The sequence below is a fragment of the Lepus europaeus genome, chromosome 12 (genome assembly GCF_033115175.1).
Source record: "Lepus europaeus isolate LE1 chromosome 12, mLepTim1.pri, whole genome shotgun sequence".
Lineage (NCBI taxonomy): Eukaryota > Metazoa > Chordata > Mammalia > Lagomorpha > Leporidae > Lepus > Lepus europaeus.
In genome coordinates this window covers 41287237-41309041 of record NC_084838.1, presented here as the reverse complement: position 1 = coordinate 41309041, position 21805 = coordinate 41287237, and the positions used below count along the sequence as shown (strand labels likewise).

At 50.5% G+C, this 21805-nt stretch overlaps 1 protein-coding gene and 1 pseudogene across 1 annotated transcript; one reads left to right on the top strand and one right to left on the bottom strand.

The window, feature by feature from the left end:
* LOC133771779 (olfactory receptor 13C7-like) overlaps window positions 1-21805 on the bottom strand; it is a 135990-nt pseudogene that overhangs the window by 99204 nt on the left and 14981 nt on the right.
* LOC133770976 (Y-box-binding protein 1-like) lies at window positions 19-21170 on the top strand. Its single transcript, XM_062206752.1, has 3 exons — window positions 19-49; window positions 6918-7858; window positions 21150-21170. The coding sequence occupies exons 1-3, from the start codon at window positions 19-21 to the stop codon at window positions 21168-21170; spliced, it is 993 nt and encodes a 330-aa protein (XP_062062736.1).

Below are 21805 nucleotides of genomic sequence, written 5' to 3'. Positions count from 1 at the left end.
CACTTTCCTCTCTAGGACATGTGGTGCTGCCAGAAGTTCAAGGCTTCAGGTGAGTGGCACCTCCCTGCCCTCCTGCTGCTGTGATCCCAGCAGCCAGTGTCTCCCGGAAAGTTCCTGATATTTGTGCTGAGAGAGCGCCCAGCCGGTTCTGGACAAAAAGCTCCCAGCCCCAACAGCCTGTGTGAGAGCTGCAGGGAAAGGGATTGAGTCTTGCCCACTTCCAGCGCCAGCATTGCTCTGCACAGAAGGGGCATAAAATAAACTCCAACACGTATTTGATTAATGAAAGATGGAATTGAACATGGCCCTTTCATGCTGTGCACCCCACAACCTGGAGCACATCCAGTTCTCAAGACAGTTGAGGCTGTCCCTGTTTTGCGGTTGAGTTTTGGTCAGAGCCCGCTCCATAAGGTTTTGATCATATTTCAATCATCTCATGTTCAACTTCTCGGCAAGTCCCCCCACCATGTCACCCCCTTCTCGCCTCCGGGAAACTCAGAAAAAGCAAAAAAAAAAAAAAAAAAAAAAAAAAAAAAAAAAAAAAAAAAAAAAAAACCTTAGCAACAACAGTCTAATGAAGGATGGAGACTCTCAGTTGGGGAGTTTCCCCCAAGAGCCTCTCTGTAGAAATAAGAAGCCTCTTCCCAAGGCAGACAATATCCCACATGGCCCCTGAGACTTTGTCCACAGGGGAAGACAGGGCATATAGCACAAACTAGTTCATCACTAGTTTTTTTTTTTTTTTTTTTTTGACAGGTAGAGTTATAGACAGTGAGAGAAAGAGACAAAGAGAAAGGTCTTCCTTCCATTGGTTCACTCCCCAAATGGCCGCTACGGCCAGCACTGTGCCAATCCAAAGCCAGGAACCAGGTGCTTCTTCCTGATCTCACATGCAAGTGCAGGGGCCCAAGCACTTGGGCCATCCTCCACTGCCTTCCCAGGCCACAGCAGAGAGTTGGATTGGAAGAGGAGCAACCGGGACTAGAACCCGGTGCCCATATGGGATGCTGGTGCCACAGGCGCAGGATTAACCAAGTGAGCCACGGCGCCAGCCCCCATCACTAGTTCTTACTAGGTGCTGGGTATTTCATTAAGAATTGTTGCCAATCCTATGAGAAGATGAGAATACCAAAGTACAGAGCTTAGGTGTCTTGCCCAGACTGGTTAGCTAGCAAAACAGTAGAGCTGGGGTTTCTACCTGAGCAGTTTGGCTCCAGAATCAGTATGCTAAGGGAACGGCGCTGTGGCCTAGTGGGTTTAGCCTCTGCCTGAGGTGCTGACATCCCATATGGGTGCCAGCTCTGATCCAGCTCTTTGCTATAGCCTGGGAAAGCAGTAGAAAATGACCTAAGTGCTTGAGCCCCTGCACCTGCATGGGAGACCTGGAAGAAGCTCCTGATCCTGGCTTTGGATCGGCTCAGCTCTGTGCATTGCAGCCATTTGGGGAGTGAACCAGTGGATGGAAGACCTCTCTGTCTCTCCCTGTCTGTACCTTTACTTCTCAAATAAACAAATTATATATAAGAATCAGTATGCTGAACCACTCCTCATACCACCTCTCTGAGCTGACCCATGTCCTGAGTACAAATGGAAAACAGTACAGCAGCCAGGTCTGAAAAGATCATCCATAGGGAACAGGGAAACGGGGTGCTGACCACGTGCCAGCCTCCAAATGAGTCCCTTCCTTACACTGCATTCCCAAGCCACCCTGTGAGCTGGTATCATTAATCCCATTTTAGGTTTAAGTAAATTGAGGCAAGGAGAGGTAGACTGACCTCCTAAATCTACTCAACTAGTGAGTGGCAAAGGTAGGACCACAGTCCCAATCCACCCGATGGGTTACTCTTGGACTGAGGGCTATCTAGTTTGGGTAGAAAGACTTGGCTTCCTAGAAAGAGTTGAGAAAAAAATAGGGGAGCTGGAGGCCTCTAGTGTGACCTTAGCACTTGAACCTTGACACAGAGTTGCCTCTGCAGGACCTCCAGCCTCCTGGGCCTATCCAGCAGAAGGGAAGTCAACTTCCCCAGAGCCTCAGAAGGAAGCTTACTCAGGCCTCAGTGGAGCAGTGGAGAAGTGGATCCGGATAGAGTGCACGCATCTCCATCCCCAGGAGATCATCTCAGGCCTAGGGGGTGGGTGTTGTGACAGCGGGTTAAGCCACAGCGTGCCACACTGGCACCCCATAGCTGAGCGCCGGCTTGAGGCCTAGCTGTTCTGCTACAGATCCAGCTCCCTACTAATGCACCTGGAAAAGCAGGCAATGACGGCCCAAGGACTTGGGTCCCTGCCACCAATGTGGGAGACCTGGTAGAGTTCCAGGCTCCTGGTTTCAGTCTGGCCCAGTCCCAGTCCCTGCAGCCATTTGGGGAGTGAACCAATGTATAAAAGATCTCTATCTGTCTCTCTTTCTCTCTCTGTCACTCAACCTTTTTAACAAATAAATAAATCTAAAAATAAAGAAGAAAGGGGGAAAAAAGCTTCATGGCTGCCATCACATAGGATCCCAGCCCTGGCAAAATCCCTTGTGATTGAAATGACACCTCGTCAAAGTCTGTGACCCAGAATATTCATACAGGCCAGGTACTGCTCCAAGTGCGGGTGGTAGCACAGTGAACCAGGAAAATCTGGTCTGACGCTTGCTTCATGGAGCTATTTTCAGCAGCCCCCCCAAAGGGGGAGAAAGCTAAAGAAAAACTATATCAATCAGAATTTTTACTTGCATACCATTGAAATTCACTGGCTGATTTAGAGAGAGAAGAGAGCTTATAAAAAGATCCTGGGAAGATGCAGAAAAAGGGCAAGAATAAGGAAGCCGAGGCAGCCAAGCCCATTCCCAAAGCACGCAGAGAGCCCCCCAGGAGAGCAACCAGAAGGCAGGCCGAACGCCAGCACTGCCCCTGTGTCCAGACAAGTGGGGGCCCTGCCCTGCATCCTATGTTTTAGAGGGCCCCACCCTGCCCCCGCTCCAATCATATCTTGGGACCCACCACAGGGTCCACAGGGCCATGGTGGCATGCTCATCCAGAGCTCATGCTTCGTCTTCCAGACCCCCTTTGAGGAACTGAAAAAGAATTCCCTCCCAATGGCAGCTTGCAGTGTCCACCTGAGCCTCTTTCTCAGCTCTGTCCCTCTCAGGATGGGCCATGGCACCAATGGATCTGCTACTAGGTCCAGAGATGGTGGCCAAGAACATGGAAGGAACTTGCATGCATACCAGGCATGGGAGACCCTTCATGGCGCAGGACAGGCTTGAGGGAAGGAAGAGGACAGGGACAAGTAGGGAGTTGGAGGCTGGCTCTCCCCTTGACCACCTCATTATATCATGAAACTCCACAGAGCTCAAGACATCTAAAAAAAATTTTTTTTCAAGATTCACCTACTATTTGAAAGGCAAAGTTACAGAGATGTAGAGGCAGAAAGAAAGAGAGAAAAAGAGAGATCCTCCATTTGCTGGCTCACTCCCCAAATGGTCACAACAACTGGAGCCACGCCGATCCAAAGGCAGGATCCAAAGACCCGAGCCATCCTCCACCACCTTCCCAGGCCACAGCAGAGAGCCGGACTGGAAGTGGAGCAGTCGGGACCCATACCGGCACCCACATGGGATGCCGGCATTGCAGGCGGCTGGCCCCATCTACCATGCCACAGCGCCAGCCCCAAGACTTCTAAATTTGAACCTGTCTTCCAGTTAATTTGAAAGTATGCTTTTGGGGCCAGTGCTGTGGCGCAGCAGGTTAACACCCTGGCCTGAAGCACCGGCATCCCATATGGACGCCGGTTCGAGACCCGGCTGCTCCACTTCCGATCCAGCTCTCTGCTATGGCCTGGGAACGCAGCAGAAGATGGCCCAAGTCCTTGGGCCCCCACACCCGTGTGGGAGACCCAGAGGAAGCTCCTGGCTCCTGGCTTCAGATTGGCGCAGCTCCAGCCATTGCAGTCAATTGGGGGAATGAACCAGCAGATGGAAGACCTCTCCCTCTCTCTGACTCTCCTATCTCTGTGTAACTCTGACTTTCAAATAAATAAATAAATCTAAAACAAACAAACAAAAAATATCATGAAGGAAAACAAACAAAAACCAAAAACTGTTCCATGACTGTTAAGACAGGGGCCGTCCAAGTCATCCCTTCTCGAAGTGTCAGTTTCACTTCTACTGATATCATTTGAGGTGCTTTATTAGTTCTCACAGATCAGGGAGAACATACAGTATTTACTCCTTTGGGACTGTCTTATTTCACTAAGTATGACGTTTTCCAGATTCATCCATTTTGTTGCAAATGTCCAGATTTCATTTTTTACGGCTGTGTAGTATTCCATAGTGTACATATCCCATAATTTCTTTATCCAGTCTTCAGTTGATGGGCATTTAGATTGATTCCATGTATTAGCTATTGTGAATTGAGCTGCACTCATTTGTTTTTTAAGATTATTTATTTGAAAAGCAAAGTTAACAGGGTCAGGGTCAGGGGAAGATTGATAGAGATAGAAATAGAGAGAGAGAGAGAGAGAGAGATAAAGAGAGAGAGACAGAGAGAGAGACAGAGACAGAGAGAGATGTCTTCCATCCACAGGCTCATTTCCCCAAATGACCACAATGGCTAGGGCTGGGCCAGGCCAAAGCCAGGAGCTAGTAACTCCATCCAAGTCTCCCACATGGGTGGCAGGGGCCCAAGTACTTGGGCCATCTTCTGCTGCTTTCCAAGGTGCATTAGCATGGAGCTGGATCAGAAGTAGAGCAGCCAGAACTGGAACTGGCATTCATATGGCATGCCGGTGTTGCAGGCAGCAGCTTAACCTGCTGTGCTATAACACGGAATTCATTTAACCATATTTACTTCCTGAAGACCCTGTACCCATATAAAGTCACCCTGGAGGTTCGTGCTTCAATGCATGAGTTTTGGGAAGATGCATTTCAGTCCATAGCAACACCCAATTCTAAATCCAAGACCTCAAGGTGACACACATTCTTCCTCCAGCCTTGATATAATCTTGTCTCTATTCTGCAACACCTGGCAAGCACCACCAGTGCACCCTGATTGGTCAGGATAACAAATAACACCCAGATCTGAGAAGCTTCATGCAACAAAATTCTATTCTGCATGTATGCCAAGCCTGCTGTGGGTCTAGAGGAGTCTAGCACAGCTGTATTCCATGTGGCGGTTCAACATTCCAAGCTGCTTTGATCTTTGGCATGCTCCTTCATCTCCACCCATGCTTCCATGATCACTTCAGTCAGGGAAGACAGCAACAAGAGTTCTTGCTTAAATGTTGTCTGCAAGTAACACATGTCACTTCCATTTATATCTCATTCACCAAAGTGGGGCACACTACCATGCCTAACTCCAAGCAGGCAACTCCCAGGAGGAGAAGGAAGCTAGAACCTTGGTAAGTGGCAGTAAGACCACCAGAATACCCATATTCAAGAATGAAATAAAGGAGGATTTTTTTAAAGGGGGGAGGGGGGGACTCGGTTAAAGTACAAAGAAAATTAGACACATTTCAAAACAGGGAACAAGAAATGGATGAAAGTTATAGATGGTGGTTCTGAAACTGGTCCTGGGGCTTGGTTGGCACTTATTACTTTCTTCCTGTATTGGTTTTCTTTTGCTGCATAACCAGTCACCACAGACTGAGTGACTCAAAACAACCCAAATGCACTGTCTCCTAGTTTCTTGCAGGTCAGGAGTCATGGTAGCTGCTTGGTGTCTCTCCCACATCCAGGGGTCAGTCAGGGCTGCAGTCTCATCGAAGCTTGCCATGCTCTTCCAGGTTCACTGTTCTCGGCTGTTGTGGTTGCAGGAGCTCTGGGCCTTTTCTTCCCTGCCACAGCATGGTAGTTCTGGCCACCACAAAGGCATGTGCTTCTTATTTCTTGCCTCAAGACTCTTTTTTTTTTCTTTTTTTAAGATTTATTTATTTGTTTGAAAGAGTTACAGAAGGGGGACAGAGAGATATTCCATCCACTGGATCACTCCCCAGATGTTCACAACAAAGCCAGTAGTTTCTTCCACGTCTTCCATGCAGGTGCAGGGGCCCAAGCACTTGGGCCATCTTCCACTGCTTTCCCAGGTGCATTAGCAGGGAGCTGGATCAGAAGTGGAGCAGCCAGGATTTGAACTAGCACTTATACAGGATGCCAGCGTTGCAGGCGGAGGCTTAACCTTCTGTACCACATCACCAGTCCCTTTATTTTCCTTTGATTGTCAGGATTAACTATTCCTGCCACTGTGAAAACTCCCCATTGAGCCTGTGGCATGAGAAGCCCAAGCCAGATGGTGGTCTCACTTCTCAGTTCAAGGAACCACTTCCTTCCCAGGAAAAAATATGATGTTCTGCCCAGTGGAAAAACTTTTTTCTCCACTGTCCTTCAAGATCACCCTGAATGGAGCTTTAATGCTTATAGTGACCTGGCCCGAGCTAGTGCCAGTAAATTGTGCAGAATCATACAAACCTGGCTCAAAAGCTGACCTAATAGATCAATGGCATAGGTGTGGACTAAGGGAAAGATGACCCTGACCTAGGCACAGGCATGTTAGGAATTTAAGCATCCCCTGACTATGGGCTTCATTAAGCACACAACAGACTACAGATATCTCAAACACCACGGGGTCTGCCGAGGCAAAGGGCCAAGTGGCAGGCAGTGGTACCAGTTCTACTGCTACCACAAAAATGCATCCCCCATGGTCCCCAGTCGTTTGCATCACCAGCTCCCATTCACAGTCCTAACATTCAGATTAGCGGAACCTCCCCAGACAGCGGGGAGGCTTCGAAAGCGAGTACCTGGCCTATTGGGCTTCTATCTAGGAAAGAGGGTCAAATGCTGGCTGGTCAAAAATAACAAGTGTTCCATCGGTAGCGGGAGGAGAACAGACCCCAGAGACCCCTGAGCAGCCCCACCGCCACCACCGCCGGCCTAGTTACCATTACACCCCGGGAGGAGCCGCAGCTGCCGCAGCCAGCCCCAGTCACCATCACCGCAACTGTGAGCAGCGAGGCCGAGGCCAAGGCCAAGGCCGAGAACCCGCGGCACCACAGGCAGTGGGGCAGGGAGCAGTGGCCCCGGGCTGCCTCACATCGGCGGCGCCTACTGAACAAGGACAGTGCAACGAAGGTTTTGGGAACAGTAAAATGGTTCGGTGTAAGAAATGAATATGGTTCCATCCCCAGAAATGACACCAAGGAAGACGGATTTGTGCACCAGACTGCCGTAAAGAAGAACTGCAGCATAGGAGACGGGGAGATTATGGAGTCTGATGCTGCTGAAGGAGAAACCGGTGCCGAGGCAGCCAATGCCGCAGGCCCTGGTGGAGCTCCAGGGCAACGCTGCGAATACGCAGCAGACGCGACCATTACAGACGCCGTCCACGTCCGTAGGGGTCCTCCACGCAATGGCCGGCCGCATTCTCAGACTAGTGAGAGTGCGGGAAAGAGTGCCCGGAGGGCCAGGCCCAACAAGGCCGGCCCCACCTTCCTCATGAGGAGACCCAGTGTGCCCACCCCCGTGCGGGGAGACGTGAGGGAAGGTGCTGCCAATCAGGATGCAGAACTAGGTAGACCAGTGAGACGGAATGTGTGTGGGGTTATAGACCACGCTTCCGCAGGGGTCCTCCTCGCCGAAGACAGCCTAGAGAGGACGGCAATGAAGAGGAGTGGGGAAATCAAGGAGCTGAGACCCAGGTCAGCAGCCACCTCAGCGTGGGTGCCCCGCAACTTCAGTTACCTGCGCAGACACCCAGGTAACCCTAAACCCCAGGATGGCAAAGAGACAAAGCAGCCGATCCACCAGCTGAGAATCATCCAGAGGCTGCGCAGGGCGGGGCTGAGCAAATGCCGGCTTCACAGCTCTGCCATCACCCGGGTTAGCCTTCCAACAAGAAGCAATGAATATGAAATTCCAGCAATACGAAATGAACAAAAGATAGGAGCAGAAGGCCTTAAGTCCTTGCATTTTGCCCATTGACCAGATTACTAGAACTGTCCGTATTATCTAAGCAGCATTTTTACCTAAAGATGTCTCGTTTTTTGGTAATGACAAACGAGTTAAAAAAAAAACAAAAAACAAAAAAACTGGTTTTGGCCGGCACCGCGGCTCACTAGGCTAATCCTCTGCCTTGCGACGCCGGCACACCGGGTTCTAGTCCCAGTCGGGGCGCCGGATTCTGTCCCGGTTGCCCCTCTTCCAGGCCAGCTCTCTGCTGTGGCCCGGGAGTGCAGTGGAGGATGGCCCAAGTGCTTGGGCCCTGCACCCACATGGGAGACCAGGAGAAGCACCTGGCTCCCGGCTTCGGATCAGCGTGGTGCGCCGGCCACAGCGCGCCCGCGGCAGCAGCCATTGGAGGGTGAATCAACAGTAAAGGAAGACCTTTCTCTCTGGCTCTCTCTCACTGTCCACTCTGCCTGTCAAAAAAAAAAAAAAAAAAAAAAAAAAAAAAAAAAAAAAAAAAAAACCTGGTTTTTCTCAATACACCTTTAAAGGTTTTAAAATTGTTCCATATCTGGTCAAGCTGAAATTTTTAAGACCTTCATTTTTTAAAATGATTTATTTATTTATTTATTTGAAAGGCAGAGTTACACAGAGGCAGAGGTAGAGAGAGAAGTCTTCCATCCACTGATTCACTCCCCAAATGGCCACAATGGCTGGAGCTGGGCTGATCTGAAGCCAGGAGCCAGGAGCTTCTTCCAGGTGTCCCATGTGGGTGCAGGAGCCCAATCACTTGGGCCATTTTCTACTGCTTTCCAAGGCACATCAGCAGAGAGCTGGATTGGAAGTGGAGCAGCTAAGACTCGAACCGGCATCCACATAGAATGCTGACACTGCAGGCCATGGCATTACCTACTACACCACAGCGCCGGCCCTAACAACTTCATTTTTAATTTATAATAAAACTTTACAACTTGATTTTTTAAAAACAGTCAAAAAGCTACAAGCACCTGTTAATAAAGGTCTTAAATAACCTAAAATAATAATAATAACAACAACAGAAGTCTGCTACAATACAGAAACAAAGCCATTGCAGGGACAGGTGTTGTGGTGCAGCAGGTTAAGCCATGGCTTGCAACACGAGCATCCTGCATTGGAGAGCAGATTTGGGTCCTGGCTGCTCTGCCTGTGACTCAGCTCCATGCTAATGCACCTAGTGAGGAAGCAGCTGATGGCCCAAGTCCTTGGCTGCTGCCACCCACATGGAAGACCTGGATGGAGTTCCAGGCTCCTGACCTTGGTCTGGCCCAGCCATCTGGGGAGTAAACCAGTGGATGGAAGATCTCTCTCTCTGTGTCTCTGTCTCTGTCTCTGTCTCTATCTCTCCCTCTCTCTAACTCTGCCTTTCAAATAAATAAATAAATCTTTTAAAAAATCAATTTCCAACAGGGTGTGTTGTGAAAGATAAAGACAGAAGGTGGCACTGCCAGCCCGGCGCCGTGGCTCAATGGGCTAATCCTCCGCTTGCGGCACTGGCACCCTGGGTTCTAGTCCTGGTCGAGGCACCAGATTCTGTCCCAGTCGCTCCTCTTCCAGTCCAGCTCTCTGCTGTGACCAGGGAGTGCAGTGGAGGATGGCCCAAGTGCTTGGGCCCTGCACCCCATGGGAGACCAGGAGAAGCACCTGGCTCCCGGCTTCGGATCAGCGTGGTGCGCCAGCCCCAGCGGCCACTGGGGGGTGAACCAACAGAAAAAGAAGACTTTTCTCTCTGTCTCTCTCTCTCTCACTGTCCACTCTGCCTGTTAAAAAAGAAAAAGAAGAAGAAGGTGGCACTGCCATGCTTTCCGTAGGGTGCCTAGCAACAGTCTCTGTGAGGAGAGGATAGTGAAGCTGACACCAAAAAGAGAAGAAGGCGTCCATTCAAGGAGAAGAGACCAGTGCGGCTGGAGCACAGGCGACAGGAGCAGAGGGTGGAAACTGAGACAGGACAGGGAACCCAGCGTCACATGACCCACGTCTTTGCCAACCACAGGAAGAAGTGAAGACTTTATTCTAAGTGCTATGCAAGATTTAAGCAGAGAGGTAACATGATCTCATTGGCAGTGTTAAAAAAGACCCTCTGAGGGCCGGCGCCGTGGCTTAACAGGCTAATCCTCCGCCTTGCGGCGCTGGCACACCGGGTTCTAGTCCCGGTCGGGGCGCCGGATTCTGTCCCAGTTGCCCCTCTTCCAGGCCAGCTCTCTGCTATGGCCTGGGAAGGCAGTGGAGGATGGCCCAAGTGCTTGGGCCCTGCACCCGCATGGGAGACCAGGAGAAGCACCTGGCTCCTGGCTTCAGATCAGTGCGATGCGCCGGCCGCAGCGGCCATTGGAGGGTGAACCAACGGCAAAAAGGAAGACCTTTCTCTCTCTCTCTCACTATCCACTCTGCTTGTCAAAAAAAAAAAAAAAAGACCCTCTGAGCAGGCTGGAAAACGGATTGGAGAGGAAAGAAGTCAGAGGGCTCCTCCTATAGTGTAGGAAAGAGACAGAGACGACGCTGGCCTGGCCCAGGTGCTGGCCGTTGGGGTACAGAAGAATGGGGATTCCAGACTAGTGGGCCGAGCTGACAGATTACATTTGAGGAGCAAGGGAAACAGGAAAACCAGGGACAATGCCAGGCTTCGGGCCTGAGCAACCGGGGTGGGGTAGGGGGATGACAGTCCCTGAGCGAGCTGGGTGACCGGGGGAGGAGACAGGCTGGGAGGGAAGTGCTAGGAATCCAGAGTTTGGTTTGGTGATAACGTGTCTGAGAAAGCCAAGAGGAAATCCAAAAAAAGCAGCTGGCACCACAGCCTGGAACCTAAAAGTAGCTCTGTACATCACCCCTCGCTCTCCCATCCGCTCCTTCCCCTCACCCCTGCTGTCTCCCTCTTCAGTGTCTGCTGTCTGTGCCACTCCTTCAGCCCCACTGCTGCAGCCCCGCACCGACTTCAGCCTCCCTCCTCAGGGCAGCTGCAGCCCCTGGGCTGGCCATCCCCACAGCTCCATCCTTGGGAACCTCTCTAGAGGTAGATCAGGCCAGAGATGACCGCCCCGCCCCACCTCCCACATATGCATGGCCTTCTTTCATCACTAGCCCTGTCCCTGAGTCCCATACCTTGGGATTAATCACAAACACCTGTGGCTGGCATCATGGCATGGAAGGTTAAGCCACTGCTTACAATGCCAACATCCTATATCAAAGTGCTGGTTCGAGTCCAGCTGCTCCACTTCCAGTCCAGCTTCCAGCACTGCTAGTGAGAGTCCCAGTATTCCAATCCAGCTAGTGTGCCTGGGAAGGCAGTGGAAAATGACCAAAGTGTTTGGGTCTTTGCTACTCATGTAGGACACCAGGATGAAGCTCCTGGCATCAGCCTGACCCAGGCCTGGATGTGGTTGCCATTTGGAGGAAGATCTCTCTCTGTCTCTCTGGCTGTTCCTTATTCTGTCACTTTGCCTTTGAAATAAATAAATATATCTTTTTTAAAAATCACAAATCACTGTGTTTCTCCTGAGCCTCTCTGTTTGCTGTTCATTCTCCCTTCTTTCCCTACTCATCCTCAATCATCTGCAAAACACTCTTCGTGCAACCTCTCCTGCCTCCCTCTGGCTGCCCAGGACTCCCCATCTCCAGCCACATGTGTCCCCTTTAGCTTTGTTTCCTGAGCTTCTCCCAAGCAAGCTTAGCCCAGGCCCCGGAATCCTGGGCCCCAACTACAGGAAATGAAGGAGAGAAATATTCAGGAAACCCGGGATTTACTTTGAGCTCCAGAAGGTGGGAGGCAGGGAAGGGGGGGAACACTATTGCTCAAGATATTGCTCCATCCTGAAGTCGCATCACCTCCGGAAGCTCTGTGCAATGTTCCACCCACACTCTGAAACTGCAGAGCCAAGCTCTGCCCCTCTGCCTGGGAAGGGACCCTCTGGACACAGAGTTTAGGGAAGGATAGGGAGTGAAACAGACCCCTTCCCAGGATCAGGGAATTTTAGAGGCTGAGTCATTTGGTCCTTGCTCATTTCCAGCCCATTTCTGGAACAAGTCATTCCAGTCTCTCATGCCAGAGCCCCCCTTCCACAGGCCAGCCCCCCCCCCTTTTTTTTGCCTGCATACTAGATGCCCTCTGCAGGCCCTAGAAAGTTGACAACCTGGACCAAGAGCCCTCGTCCTTTCCAGTGTGCACTGGACGCCCCCTGCAGGTCCTGTGAGGTTGAGAGCCACAAAGGGATGGCTTGAAAACAGCCGCCGGAAAACAAAGCCACACACTAGTTCCAACACCCGCACCCATCTACACGTGTCCCAGTCCATACACACATACATATCATCAATCACACAGTCCATCACTCACATACAGCAGGGACACAAGTATAAATCATAATATAGAGGGGCCAGCGCTGTGGCGCAGTGGATTAATGCCCTGGCCTGAAGCACCGGCATCCCTTATGGGCACCGTTTCTAGTCCTGGCTGCTCCTCTTCCGATCCAGCTCTCTGCTGTGGCCTGAGATAGCAGTAGAAGATGGCTCGAGTCTTTGGGCCCCTGCACCCACGTGGGAGATCTGGAAGAAGCTCCTGGTTCCGGGCTTCGGATCAGCGCAGCTCCGGCCGTTGCAGCCATCTGGGGAGTGAGCCAGCAGATGGAAGACCTCTCTCTCTCTCTCTCTCTCTCTCTCTCTCTCTCTCTGCCTCTCCTCTTTTTGTGTAACTCTGACTTTCAAATAAATAAAATAAATCTTTAAAAAAATCACAATATAGACATATCTAACATGATTACATATAGTCACAGACATAGAAACATGCCAAGGACAAATCTCTTCTCCTAGAGAGGAGTTTTTAGAAAAAATAAGTTAAGAAGGCCGGCGCCGTGGCTCACTAGGCTAATCCTCTGCCTGCGGCGCTGGCACCCCAGGTTCTAGTCCTGGTTGGGGTGCCAGATTCTGTCCCGGTTACTCCTCTTCCAGTCCAGCTCTCTGCTGTGGCCTGGGAAGGCAGTGGAGGATGGCCCAGGTGCTTGAGCCCTGCACCCGCATGGGAGACCAGGAGGAAGCACCTGGCTCCTGGCTTCGGATCGGCACAGCGCGCTGGCCGTGGTGGCCATTTGGGGGGTGAACCAACGGAAGGAAGACATTTCTCTCTGTCTCTCTCTCACTGTCTAACTCTGCCTGTCAAAAAAAAAAAAAAAATAAGTTAAGAAGCCACAATGTGGATCAGGGTATACACTGAGTGGTAGACTTAATAAAACAGGGTGACTGGGGGAGGGTATTTGGCCTACGGGTTAAAATGCTGGTTTAGAGGCCCACGTACAGAGCTGGCATTGTGGCACAGCAGGTTAGGCTACTGCCTGTGGTGCTAGCACCCCATATAAGCACTGGTTTGAGTCTCTTCTGCTCCCCTTCCAATCCAGCTCTCAGTTAATGCATCTGGGAAAGCAGCAGCAGATGATCCAAGTGTGTGGACCCCTGCCACCCACGTGGGAGAACTGGAGTTCCATGCTCTTGGCTTCTGCCTGGCCCAGAACCAGCTGTTGCTGCCATTTGGGGAGTAAACCAGCAGAAGGAAGATTTCTCTCTCTCTCTCTCTCTTCCATTGAAATAAAAGAAATAAGTCTTTTTTAAAAGTTTAATTTGTCATGCCTGACACTGTGGCATAGTAGGTTAAGCTTCCGCCTGCAGTGTCGGCATCCCATATGGCTGCTGGTTCAAGTTCCAGCTGTTCCACTTCCAATCCAGCTCCCTGATAATGGCCTGGGAAAGCAGTGGAAGGTGGTCCAAGTGCTTGAGCCCCTGAAACCATGTGGGAGACCTGGAAGAAGCTCATGGCTCCTGACTTCAGCCTTGTCCAACCCTGACCACTGTGGTCACCTCAGGAGTGAAACAGCAGATAGAACAGCTCCCTCACTTTCTGTCTCTCCCTCTCTATCTCTGTAACTCTGCCTTTCAAATAAATAAATATTTATTTATTTGTATGAAAGGCAGATATACATACACAGAGAGAAGGAGTGAGAGAGATCTTCCATTCACTGGTTCACTCCCCAAATGGCCACAATAGCTAGAGCAGCCAGGACTCAAACTGGTGCCCATATAGGATGCCAATACTGCAGGCAGAGGCTTAACCTTCTATGCCACAATGCTGGTCTTTTTTTTTTTTTTTTTTAGATAATAAATCTTGAAGAAGGAGGAGGAAGAGGAGGAGGAGTTGGAGGAGGAGAAAGAAGGAGGAGGAAGAAGAAAGAAAGAGAGAGAGAAAGGAAGGAAAGAAGAAGAAGGAAGGAAGGAAGGAAGGAAGGAGGAAGGAAGGAAGGAAGGAAGGAAGGAAGGAAGGAAGGAAGGAAGGAAGAAAGGAGGGAGGGAGGGAGGGAGGGAGGGAGGGAGGGAGGGAGGGAGGGAGACAGAAAGACACTGTGGCCTAGCTGATAAAGCCACCACTTGTGGAGCTCCAGTTTGAGTTCTGGCTGCTCCACTTCTGATCCAGTTCCCTGTTAATGCACCTGAGAAAGCAGAAAATGGCCCAAGCCCTTTGACCCCTGTATCCACTTGGGAGACTTGGAAGAAGCTCCTGGCTCCTAGCTTCCGATTGGTCCAACTCTGGCTCTTGCAGGCATTTGGGGAATGAACCAGCAGATGGAAGATCTCTCTCTCTCTCTCTCTCTCTCTCTCTCTCTCTCTCTCTCTCTCCCTGTAACTCTGCCTTTCAAATAAATAAATAATTTTAAAAATTATTTGCATGAACAAAAGCCATCCACAGGGGTTGGCACTGTGAAGTAGTGGGTTAAGCTGCTACTTGCAATGCTGGCATCCCATATTGGAGTGCCAGTTCCAGTTGTGGATACTATGCTTCATGTTCAGCTTCCTGTTAATGCACCTGGGAAGGCAGCAGATGGTCCAAGTGCTTGAGTGCCTGCCACCATGTGGGAGACCAGGTTGGAGACTTTGGCTCTTGACGTTAGCCTGCCCCAGATCTGGCTATTATTGAGGAATAAACCAGCAAATGGAAAGTCTCTTTATCTGTTTCTTCTTCTCTCTCTGTCACTCTTTCTAATAAATAAATAAATCTTTAAAAAAATAAATAAAAGGATAGGGGCCAGTGTTGTGGCACAGTGGGTTAAGTCACCACCTGCAATGCCGGCATCCCATATGAGCACCAGTTCAAGTCCCACTTCCAGTCTAGCTCCCTACTAACGCATCTGGGAAAGCAGTGGAAGTTGGCCTAAGTGTTTAGGCCCCTGTCACCCACATGGGAGACTCAGATGGAGTTCATGGCTACTGGCTTCTGCCTGGTTCAGACCGACTGTTGCAACCATTTGGGGAGTGAACTAGCAGATGGGTGATTCTCTTTCTCTCTCTCTTTCTCCTCCCCCTGCCCCCCACAACACTACTTTTCAAATACATAAACTAAATCTTTTGTTAAAAAGAAAATAATGGATAATGGCTGAACATACCGATGAGTAAGTGGAGATGAAGATGTGAAAAGATAGAGGAAAGATGGAAGAAGGGAAAATGCGCTGAGGAAGAGAGAAAGATGGGTGGACACCACATGCTACTTCAGGCTTTGATGTGGAGCTTCTAAAACTGGAATGACAGGAATGGCCTCCTCCCTTGGCTCCCTGTTCTTAGATCTGCTGTGGAGGGCGTCTGGTGCTCCAGACCCATGCATGGGAATCCATCTGGAACACTGCCGGTGATTCCACTGCAAACTCTGTACAAACATCTGCCAGACTGTGTTCTGTCACTCACAGCCCCATTTCCTCTTTCCCTCCTTATATGTGTGTCCCCCTAAATGATACTCCATGCTCAAGTGACTTATTTTATTCTCATTTTGGGGTGAAGATTCTGTTTCAGTCTTGGATCTAGGGTTCCAGTTAGGACGTGGTCAGGTATCAACAGCACAAGTGATGGGTTACCTCTAGAGCAGGAGTTAGTGTTGGAGGGATAAGGTGGAAAAAAAAGATGATGAATGGGTATTTAGACACATGAATGGATCTATAGATGTAAACATGGGTAGGTGGATGGATGGATGGACGGACAGATGGATAGATGAAGAAAAATACAGGTCTACAAATCATATACTCTAGGGCTGGGAGTAGAAAACAGAATACCATCCCAATATAGTCTCTCCTGAAAGATCTTCTTTTCTGGTCTCATAGGTCAAGTCTTGCATGGAAATTCCATGTATAGTCTTTGACCAACCTAGTACTCTCCCTTTCTCACTTTAGTTCTCAAAAATAACTGTAGAGGCCGGCGCCGTGGCTTAACAGGCTAATCCTCCGCCTTGCGGCGCCAGCACACCGGGTTCTAGTCCCGGTCGGGGCGGCAGATTCTATCCCGGTTGCCCCTCTTCCAGGCCAGCTCTCTGCTATGGCCCGGGAAAGCAATGGAGGATGGCCCAAGTGTAGTGGAATGAGAAGGCCATGCCAAGGTGGCCACTGGCAAGCGAGCGTCAGTTAGTCAGGAACCTGAAATCTTGGAACATACAGTCTGCTACAGGTATTCCATACAACCCACAGGGACAGGCAATTATTGAAAGAACTCATAGGACGATTAAAGATCTCGTACAAAGGCAAAAAAATAATCATATACCCTCAGACCCACAGCTTGCTTTGACTGAGGTCCTTTTCACTATCAATTTTCTTACTTTTGATTCCCAAGGGATCAGCCCAGCTTATAAACACTGGGGATCCTTTCCATCCCAGACCCCAGCCCCTATGGTTAGATGGAAAGACCCCCTGACAGGAGAATGGAAAGGACCACACCCCCTGCTAACCAAAGGTCGAGGATATGCTTGTGTCTTTCCAGAGAATGCAGAACAGCCCATTTGGGTACCAGCCAGAAACATCAAGCCTGCAACTGACAGCCAACCAGAACCAGCTGAACAAGACCAAGACTCCACCTTGTTAGCAGACGCTCCTGCCCTATCATCCTACCCTGAGAAACTGCCCAAAGCCATATCTGTTACTGTTGTGTACCCCACTAGCTCTGGTCAGCCACTCCAATGGCCCACAGCCTGTGTGCGGTCATGCCATTCCTGATAACCGTTATTCCTCATTCCTACCCCTATCTGAGCAAGCAATCCTGTGGTCTCTCGATTTGAGCGCTGGTTAGTCAATGACGGGTAAGATCCCCTGGGGGACAACCTAAGACAGGCACAGCTGCGTACGGAGACCACATGGAAACGGGGTCAACAATGGTATGGCCAAGAATCATGCCTCCCGTTGCTCAAAAATAAACGAAAAGGGGGAAATGTAGTGGAATGAGAAGGCCATGCCAAGGTGGCCACTGGCAAGCGAGCGTCAGTTAGTCAGGAATGGCTTTGAAACTGCCTGGCGACAGGCTGTGATTGGATGGATTTGAAACTGCCTGGCGACAGGCTGTGATTGGATGGCTCTGGAAACTGCCTGGCGACAGGCTGTGATTGGTTGGGGTATAGACCGCCCCTTGACCAGATTGGCTGGTCTTGGCTATATAAGCTTTGTATCAACTGTAATAAACGAGTCTGCAGGCTGCTCGCCTCAAGCCTGCTCTCACCGGACTCCCGGGGTCTGTGTGTTGACTCCGCGCCTCTTGCCCCCACCACGCTGCTCTTCTCAGAAACGAACCCACTGCTACATTGTAGAGAATTCAACGGCTACACCCAAGTCCTTGGGCCCTGTACCTGCATGGGAGACCAGGAGAAGCAGCTGGCTCCTGGCTTCAGATCAGCGTGGTGCGCCGGCCGCAGCGGCCATTGGAGGGTGAACCAACGGCAAAAAGGAAGACCTTTCTCTCTGTCTCTCTCTCTCACTATCCACTCTGCCTGTCAAAACAAAAACAAAACTGTAGAATGTGTTGAGAATGGGACATCTTGAGTTAAGGGGGAACTGGCTGGAGAGTCCAGGCTAGAAACAGGATGTCAATGAAATCACATTCCCCTGGGGTGCAAAAGCCCCTCAGCTACTGTGCAAATAGAGATAGACAAGATTTTATCTGCCTATGGGTATGGGGCCATGTCTCACAATGAATCGCAACTGGCTGTTACTTGAGATTTGGATAATATTCTAGAATGAATGACTCACAGAACTCAGGAAGGTGCTATGCTTACTTTTTAAAAAATATTTATTATTCCCGGTCGGGGCACCGGATTCTGTCCCGGTTGCCCCTCTTCCAGGCCAGCTCTCTGCTGTGGCCAGGGAGTGCAGTGGAGGATGGCCCAAGTACTTGGGTCCTGCACCCCATGGGAGACCAGGATAAGCACCTGGCTCCTGCCATCGGATCAGCGCGGTGCGCCGGCCGCAGCACACCAGCCACGGCGGCCATTGAAGGGTGAACCAACGGCAAAAGGAAGACCTTTCTCTCTGTCTCTCTCTCTCACTGTCCACTCTGCCTGTCAAAAAATAAATAAAAAAATAAAAAAAAGAAAACAAGAAAAAATATTTATTATTTACTTTTTTGTTTATTTATTAGGCAGAGTTAGAGATAGAGGAAAAGAAATCTCCATCTACTGGTTCACTCCCCAGATGGCCTCAACAGTTGGGCTAGGCTAAAGCCAGAAGCCTGGAACTCCATCTGGGTCTCCCATATTGGTGGCAGGGGCCCAAGTACTTAGGCCATCTTCTTCTGCCTTCCTAGGTTCATTAGTGGGGAGCTAGATTGAAGTGGAGCAGCCTGGACTCAAACTGGTGTGCATATGTGATACTGGTGTTGCAGGTGGTGGCTTAACCCGCTGGGCAACGCTGGCCCCACTTACAATTTTTTATAAAGGATATATATCAGGAACAGCCAAATGAAGAGACACGTAGGATGAAGTCTGGAAGAGTCTCAAATGCAGATGTTTGTGCTGTCTCTCCCTCTCTGGGGAGACAGAGTGTGCCACCCTCCCAATACATCAATGTGTTCACAAACCAGGAGGTTCTATGAGCTTTGGTGTTCAGATTTTTTATTGTGATTTCATTATGTAGCCATGACTAAACTGTTGGTCACAGGTGAATGCAATCCCCAATCCTTCTCCACTCCCTAGAGGTTGTCATGCTGGCTCAACATCCCCACCTCCTAGACACATAGTTGGTCTTTCTGGTAACCAGCCTCCTTCTGGAGTCATCTGATCTCTCAGGCTGAACTCTGATGTGATCCAAGGGCCTAGGAAAGACACTCCCATTAGTGATGCTCCTTAATCTATGATGGGATTATATCTGGATGAATCCATTATAAATTGAAAATACACTTAATATAGTTAACCTACCAAACATCATAACTTAGCTGCCAGTACACTGTAGGGTATCAATTGTTCATCCTCATAAGACTACAACATTGCTGGCTGGGGAAAATTCAACTTAAAATACGGTTTCTACTGAAACTGTATTACTTTCTTCTCTCTCTTTTTTTAAGATGGATTGATTGATGGATTTGAGAGAGGCAGAGTTACAGGGAGGGAGGGAGAGAGAGAGACAAAGAGAGAGAGAATCTTCCATGTGCTGGTTCACTCCCCAGATGGCCACAATAGCCAGGGCTGGACTAGGCCAATGCCAGGAGCCTAGAACACCACCTAGGTCTCCCATTTGAGCCATCTACCATCACTTTCCCAGGTGCATCAACAGGGAGCTCTATTAGAAAAAGAGCAGCCAGGGCTCAAATACGGGATGCCAGTAAAGCAGGGGATGGCTTAACCCACTGTATCAGAACGTCAGTCCCATGTGTATGGTTTTCACATCATCAAAAGTCAAAAAACTGTGAGTCATTGTTAAGTTGGACCCTTCAAAAGCCAGGGGCCACCTGTACTTGGGAAATTCCAAATGTTTACAAAGTTTTCTCACAAACCAGCAACAAAAACCAGTCAAATTCTTTATTATACACCAGAAGAGAAGAAAAAGACCCAGATCTTTATTATATATCAGAAGGGAGGAAATTGCTAGACACAGATAATAAGGGAGCCATAAGTGGGAGATAACCACAAACTCATACACGTACATTCACAGGACCCCTCCCCACCCCTGCCCAGCATGCAGGGGCTTGCTCCCCAACAGGATAACTCCGGCTCAATCTCCCCCATCCCACCTTACACACAGTCTCACACACGTGGGTCTCCTGTACCCCCGCACACACCTGCTGCTCCCAGGGATTCTGCCCACTTATCCATCTCCATCCATCCCGTGGCCTCCTGTGTGGCAGTTCTCATCTTCTTACTGGACTGATTCGCTTGCCAGGAGGGGGTAAACTGGAGTAGGAGGAGAGGGGCCTAGAGGGACCAGCACATAGTTTCTAGGGAAGTCAGTGAAAAAACTGAGTCAACACTCAAGTCTGAGAATGAACCTGAGGCTGTACATGCAGCAAACGGCTGTGCCCCTCTGGTGACTAAGTTCCTGTGTGACGTTAGTGTACCTGCAGATTGTGGGTAACCCTAGGCAGTCTGCATGTGTCTGCCTGTGTGCTGTGGGCATGCCTGTGGCCTGAGCGAGTACCCAGGGTATGTAGATGAGCCTGTGCTCCAGGTGTTTCTCTATGATCCATGCCTGGCTGGTCTGGAAGCCTGTGGCTGCTCTTCTCTCTGTAGGCTCTGCCTCAACTGGTCTGGGTTTCCGGGGAAGAGGACAGTGCATGTGGGTGAAGGAGAGAGCAACACCAAAGCTAAGGCACTGGCCACAGAGGGCCTGAATCCCAGTCAGGGCTGTGGCCTTTCCACCCTTGAGTTAAGCTGGAACACTAACCCCCACCCCTCCCCAGCTCTGAGAGAGGCCAACAATTCTGAGAATTCTTGCTTCTTGATAAACTAACACCCAATTCCTGGGACATGTTTGGTGCCTTTTGCTATCTCTTCCTCCAAGACAGCTGCAGAGTTCTTTATCCCATAGGGGGGCGGTGGAGAGTGTCTAGGTTCTTCCCTCCCGATCACTTCCTCCATCATTCAGGCCACCACGCACCATCTTACCTCCCTTACCTTTGCCCAGTCCCTCCCACAAAAGAGCCCCTAAAACAGGTTCCCAGACATGGTCCACAGCTTCTGACCCTCACACAGGGCCCCCCAGGAAGCTGGGCTCCAGGGCTCCCTTCTCTCTGCCTCCAGGTTCACCACACTGAGGGGTCTCCAGCTCTGTGCACCCCCAGAACAGCCCTGGGTGGGCCGCATCATTCGGAGACTGAAGCGAATCTCTACCAAGGCAAGCCTGGCCCTCCCCAGCCCTGCCTCCTGCCTCTAAGCCCCTGGCCCCAGCTTCCGCCCCTGACCCTGCCTCTCCTTCCTCCCCAGGGCAAGCACCAGAGCAGCTAGCCCAGGACAACACCACAGGGGGCGCTGTGTCTCAGTGAGGATGTGAACCACCCCGGCCTGGGGTTGGAGGACTAGGAGGGAGGAGCAGGCTCCCAGCTCCCCTGCACCAAGCCAGAGCCAGCCAGGGCAGAGCCTGCAGTGTCAACGAGAGTGTGAACTCAAGCGACAAGGTGGTGTGTGAGGGCACAGCTTCTCCTCACCCAGACTGCAATGCTTCTAACAACGCCACTTGGCACTTAGGGATCTGTCTGCTGCCTGTACATGGCTCAAGCAGGGGAGGATGGACAGGAGAGGGAGAAACAGAGTGGAATGGGGGTCGGGGTGGGGAGGGCTAGCCATCCTTCAGCGTTCACCATGAGCAAACCTTCACCTCATTCATTTCTGGCCCCTCCCATAGTCAATCCACAAGGCTTTTTTCTCCCCTCCCCAGACCAAGTCTGGCTCTGCACCGAGCCTTGGCTGGGACATCAGAGGACTGGGCCAGCTATTTCCTGCTTCCTACCCCGAGTTCACTGCCCTTTATTGGCATTCCCGCAGCACCTTCCTCTTCCCCAAGCTACATTTAATGATGCGATTGTTCTCTTTTGACAACCTCCTGGGGTGGAAATCGTGCCTGGCTTCTTCACCGCTGCCTC